At 47.9% G+C, this 6,033-nt stretch overlaps 2 protein-coding genes across 6 annotated transcripts in view; one reads left to right on the top strand and one right to left on the bottom strand.

Annotated features, from left to right (window-relative positions):
• Positions 1-2,506: 2,506 nt before the first annotated feature.
• Positions 2,507-6,033, bottom strand: part of LOC110307398 (basic proline-rich protein-like) — a 4,965-nt gene continuing 1,438 nt past the window's right edge. Inside the window, exons 2-3 of the mRNA XM_021179646.1 lie at positions 2,977-3,660; positions 2,507-2,535 (exon numbers count right to left, since the gene is read on the bottom strand). Coding sequence (XP_021035305.1) covers positions 2,507-2,535; positions 2,977-3,660 — 713 coding nt within the window. The remainder of the gene's footprint in view (positions 2,536-2,976; positions 3,661-6,033) is intronic.
• Positions 2,962-6,033, top strand: part of Ncoa6 (nuclear receptor coactivator 6) — an 84,054-nt gene continuing 80,982 nt past the window's right edge. For all 5 annotated transcript variants that reach the window (XM_021156359.2, XM_021156356.2, XM_021156358.2 and 2 more), the window contains exon 1: positions 2,962-3,142. The gene's annotated coding sequence lies outside the window, so the exon portion shown is untranslated. The remainder of the gene's footprint in view (positions 3,143-6,033) is intronic.

Here is a 6,033-nt window from a genome sequence, read left to right as displayed (position 1 = left end):
GTACATGCGTAAGATTTTTATATTTTATTGGATATAAATTATAACTTTTTATAAAATGAAAATATAAATTACTCTAGTCACCATGGGAATGAATATAAATGTCTCTCAAACAATTAATAAAAGGCCTATCATATGACTCAGATATACCATTCTTATGTAACCATACCAAAAAGGATCTAAGTTAATATACATCAGAAATGCCCACACACTGATATTGATGCTTATTGTGGTATTATTCATAATAGCCAAGCTATATAATCAGTCTAGAAACCCATCAGTGGATAAAGAAGCTATCATACATACATGATTAAATATTATTCAGCCATAACAAGAATGAAATCATTTGGGCAGTGGTGGCCCACACCTTTACTCCCAGCACTTGGGAAACAGAGATAGGTGGATCTCTGCGTTTGTGGCCAGAGGCCAGAGGCCAGAGGCCAGAGGCCAGCCTGGTCTACAGAGTAAGTTCCATGACAGCCAGAGCTAACAGAGAGAGTTTGTCTCAAAAAAATAACAAAACCAAATAAACAAAAGAATGAAATCAACTGGAAATAGAAGTACACTTTTAATCCCAATATTTGAGAGGCAGAGGCAGCCAGATCTCTGTGAGTTTGGGACCAGTATGTTCCAGGCCAGCCAGGAATACATAAATATTCTATCTCAAAAAATAAAAATAGGGGGTGGAGATGGGACATGGTTGTTAAAAGCACAAGACCTAAATTCAACTGCTTTAAGCCCTCTTCTAGATTCTGCAGGTACCCCTCCCCCACCCACCAACACACACACACACACACACACACACACACACACACTCTTTCTCTCTCTCTCTCTCTCTCTCTCTCTCTCTCTCCCTAGACACATGCACATTAAAGTTAAAACAAATTAAGAGATAAAATAGAGAATGAAATCAAGTCATTTGATGGAAAATGATTGCAACCGGAGATCATCATGTTAAGCAAAAGAAACCAGACTCAGAAAAACGAATACTGCATGTTTTTTCTCACACATGGAATTTAGGTTTTAAAAAACTCACAAAAGTAGAAGAGGGGCTGTTTGGGAAGAGGGAAGAGCCAGGGAAAGGAAGGAGGGTGCACAGGATACAGGACAGCATGACGTTGAGTAAATAGGATCAAAGTACAATATACTTGCATATGAAAATCTCATAGTGAAACCCACTATGTCATAGGGTTAATATGCCAGAGTGAAATAGAAAAGGCTTGGGGAGTGGTGGCGCACGCCTTTGACCCCAGCACTCGGGAGGCAGAGGCAGGCGGATTTCTGAGTTCGAGGCCAGCCTGGGCTACAGAGTGAGTTCCAGGACAGCCAGGACTACACAGAGAAACCCTGTCTCAAAAAAAAAAAAAAAAAATGGCTGTATGGCACAGTTCAATGGTTCAGTTCCCAGCACCCACATAGTAGCTTACAACCATCTGTAACTGCCGTTTCGAGGGATCCAACACTCTCTTCTGGACTCCAGAGGCAGACACCAGACATTCTTGTGATGCACAGACATATACACAGACAAAAAAAAATTATATACATAAAATATTTTTGAAAAATTTACTGTTTGTGTACGCATGCACATACTCAGGGGTCAGAAGCCAAGGAGTGTGAGTCGTTTTCTCTCCTTCCATCATGTGGGGCTCCAGGGACGGAACTCAGGTTACCAGGCATCGTAGGGCAAGTGCATTTACCCACTAATCCATCTTGCCTGCCTGGGTTTTCTAATTAAAAAAAAAAAGATTTGGGGAACTGGAGCGATGGCTCAGTAGCCAACCACTCTTCCAGAGGCCCCAGGGTTCCATTCCCAGCACCCACACGGTAGCTCACAACTCGCTGTAACTCCAGTTCCCAGATCTGACACCTCCACAGGCACCAGGCATGGTGGTGCACATATATACACACAGTCAAAACGCTCATATACATAAACTTAAATCTATAAAAATATTAATAGGCTTCATTATGAGATTTTCATACATGTATATCATGTTTATATTCACGTCACATTTCCTTACTTCCTCCCCCCAGTCCTCTCTCCTCTCAAAAAGTTCTCCTGCTTTCAAAACACACACACACACACAAAATCTAGATTTTGTCGAATCATTTTTAGTAAGAGAGTGATTTCTGACTAAGGAATATTGCTGACAAGAAAAATAATAGAGGGGCACATTGGGGGAAGTGAGGGTGACTCCTGTGCTAGTCTAAGTGCGCAAGTGTGTGCGCAAGAAATATCTGTGGAATGAAAGAATTACAGGCCCCTCTCTCAGAGACAATACAGACAATACAACTGAGTTAAGACTCCACCTGCTCTAACACCTGCCTGGCCTCCCTTACAGCGGAAGAAGCTGAGATTCAGAGGGGCAAAGAAAATCGTGAAGCTAAGTGGTAAGAACTGATTTAAGTGAATCCAGGCCCAGCCCAACTTTGGGAAGAGAGAAGAGAGGCCAGTGGCCCGCCCACACTTGTTCACTCAACAATTACATTTTGTGAGCACCTACTGAGTCTGCTAAGGTGGTGGTGGGACAGAGTAGGGAACTATTTATAAGAGAATAATGAAGGTATTCTTTATCGCCACTGTTCTTGGATCCTATGCTAATAATGGCAATAATAGCCCGATGTGTCAAATGCTTTCCAAGTCTTTTCCCCCATTTCTTCTGCGCCGGGAAATACTGTTATCGCCATAGTTGGGATGATCAAACTGAGGCATGGAGCATTAACGTACCCAGCATACATATCCATCCGCTGGGACTGCGCTGAACGTCTAACCACACCGAGGTCGGACCCAGCACCGGAGCTCGCACGCTCGTTCGCTCGCTCTCAGGCTCGCGCGCTCCACCTTGCGCGCCAGGGGACGCCCGATCACGTGGGCAGGGCCCCGCCCCTCGGGCCCGCCCCGCCCCCGCCGCGCTCCCTCCCTCTCTCCTTCCCTCCCCCTCCCTCCCCGGCCCGGTCCGGCCCATCCCCCCCCCTCCCCACCGGCTCCCTGAGGCCCTGCCGGGTCGGGCTGCGGGCGGCCGGGCGCCGACGGCCGGACAGACGGGCACACGCGAGGACGGGTGGACAGACGTGCCGAGGGCGGTGGGCACGCACGGCCCGGGCCGGCGCTGCGAGGCCCGCCCGGGAGGGCCGGGGCCGCGCTCAGGTGAGGCGACGGCGACGCTGGCCCGTAAGGGGTGGGCCTGCCGGGCGTCCCGGGCCGGGCCCGGTTGGCTTCGTGGGGAGGAGGCGCCGCCCGGGCCCGGCGCGCGAAGATGGCGCCGGGCGGCCGTGCTGCTCGGCCCGAGTGCGGCCCGGGCCCGCAGCCGCCCCACCCGCCGCCGCGCTCGTGTCCCCGTCGCCATGTTGGGGAGCGGGCCCGGGGCCTGCGGGCGGGGCGCGGGCGGGAGCGGCGGGGTGGCGGTGGGGAGGGTGCGGGACGCGGGGTCGGGGCACTGCGGGAGTGCAGGGCGGCCGGGGGACTGAGCGGGGTGGCGCTCAGGCCGAACAGCGGGCTCCATCGGGGTGTGAGGTCGGGGTTAGGAGCGCGGAGAAAAAGACCCCGGGAGCGAACGGGACCCGCGTTGGGGTTGGTGGGCTGAGGGGGTGGTGGGCGGTGGAGTTGGGTTAGGCCGTGCGCAGTGCTCCGAGCCCCGGAGTCATACCCAGGGGCAGGGGAGGCGGCTTGGGGGCCGAGTCCTGGCTGTCAGAGCTCGAATAGTTCTTTGCATGCACAGGAGGTGATTGCTTAGAAAAGGGGGTTGGGAACGCTAGGATCAGAGTCGGGTACTGACGCGGGAATCAGTCTGGAAAGGTCCTGGCTCTGAATGGCCAGCCTTTATGACTCCCAAGGGTCTCAGGACCTATGAGCCCCGAGGAGCCTGAGGAGTCCGGTTGGAGGCAGCAACAGGAAAAGGGAAGAACTTGATGAGGAAAGAAAGGGTGGCGGGGGGTGGGATGTAGGAGCTGGGCAGACAGCAGAAGGTACAGAGTGGAGCTGGTTAGGAAAGGAGAGAACCTCTAGCAACTTAAGCAGTTGTCTTTAAAAGGAGGGACCCGACTGTTAGGGGGCGGTGACCCAAAGTGTCTTTCCTGGAAGGGGACAGGCGCTGCTTAAAGAGCAGGGTCACCTGAGGAGGTCATCTGAAAGGTCTTGTTGAAACCAGTTAGAAAGATGAAGCATGAGTATGGAAAAACTACTGTGCTTTGGATATCGTGTCATGCTTTCAGATCAAGTAGTGATTTTAGCCTAAGACCTAGAAAGGCTGTCTGCCCAAGACAGGTCATGTTGGTGAATGGGGCTCCTGGATGGGGCCTACTGCTTCCTCAGTAACATGTTTCCTCAAAGAATCTTACTAAGCCAAAAGATACCATATATTAGAGAGCCTTTAAGTTTTGTTTGAGCACGTTTGTCAGTACACAGGCTGAGTGGGATTCAAAAACTATAGATAATCGATTATTGGCTATATTCTAGATCACCATTGGTACAAAAAAGCATCAACAAAGAAACTCTTTGTAGAGTTAAAAGATGGTAATTGCACAGCAAAGAACACGAAAAGCCTACAAGGAAAAACAGACCTAGGCTTTCCATCATGTTCTCTTTGAGTTGTGTTATAGGGAATTCAAAGTTTAAATGGACCAGGAGATCAATCACCCAGTGATATATAGTTGACTTTTAATGTCCCTGAATTTTGCATCTACAGCTTCAACGAATCACAAATTGAAAACATTTCATTTAAAAAAATTACATCTGTGCTAAATATACCTTTTTTTTTCTTGTCGTTCTACCCTAAACTAGACAGACAGCTTAACAACTGTTTACATGACATTTATATTGTATTGGGTGTTACAGGTATAGGGGATAGACAAATACCACTTCAGAAAATTATTTTGATATCTTAGGAGGTCCAGGAATCCATTGTCAATGAATATAGAAGGAATGACAGTACAGAGCCCTACATAATCAAAAAATTTTAGAAGCCAGGTGCAGTGGCTCACATTTATAATTTCTGCACAGGAGGCTGAGGCAGGAGACTGCTTTCAAGGCTGTGTCTCAGGGGTTAGTGATGTAGTAATGGTACAATATCTGCCTAGCATACAACATAAGGTCCAAGCACAAAAAGGACTTTTAGCCAAAAGAACTTGTAAGGATTTTAAATGCCTTAGGTATATTCAACAGCAACTTTTCTGAGCCTTCCCAATGTAGAGGTCTGGTCTTATGTGTGCCATGGCCCCTGTAGCATCTAGTGAACCATATGGACCTTTCTCAAAATAATATTTTTAATTGTATAAAATAAAGTACATTGGATTACAAAGAAAAGCAATTACATTATAATAGTTACTAAATATAAAAATGATCTATGCTGATGTATCTGCACACAAAGCTTTCTGTGACTGTGGTGGTGGGGATGAACCTCAGGCCCTTGCTCAGTCTGGGTCACCACTGCTGTTCTGAATGATAGCCCTTGCACTAGATGGGTGTGTATATAGTATGTGAGTATGTGTGCATGCGTGTGGAGACCACAGGTTGGCTTCGGTGTCTTACTTGATTGCTTCTCTGCTTTATTATTTTTGTTTTTACCTTGACATTTTATTCTCTGTTCTCTAGTTATTTGTGTATGTGGGTGAATGTGAGGGCATACGTGTGGAAATATGAGGACAACTTGTGGGAATCACTTCTCTCTCCACCTATATCAGTCAGCCAGACCGAACTCAGGTCATCAGATGTGACATCTAGTGCCTTTAACCACTGAGCTGTGTATTACAGTCCTAACTACTTTATTTTCTGAGACAGGGCCTCTCACTAACCCTCTATCCTATTGATCCAGGTAGGCTCAGTAGCCAAGGAGCTTTAGGAACCTGCCAGTCTCTACCCTCCAGCAGTGGGTTACAGATGGGCACACTGCCTTTGTTAGGACTAGGATTCCAAACTCAGGTCTTTATGACCTGTGGGACAAGCATTTTACCACCTGAGCCATCTTTCTTTTTTTTCTTTTTTTCTTTTTTTTGGTTTTTCGAGACAGGGTTTCTCTGTGTAGCCTTGGCTGTCCTGGAACT

This window comes from Mus caroli, chromosome 2, assembly GCF_900094665.2.
Source record: "Mus caroli chromosome 2, CAROLI_EIJ_v1.1, whole genome shotgun sequence".
Taxonomy (NCBI): domain Eukaryota; kingdom Metazoa; phylum Chordata; class Mammalia; order Rodentia; family Muridae; genus Mus; species Mus caroli.
This window is presented reverse-complemented; position numbering and strand designations above follow the sequence as displayed.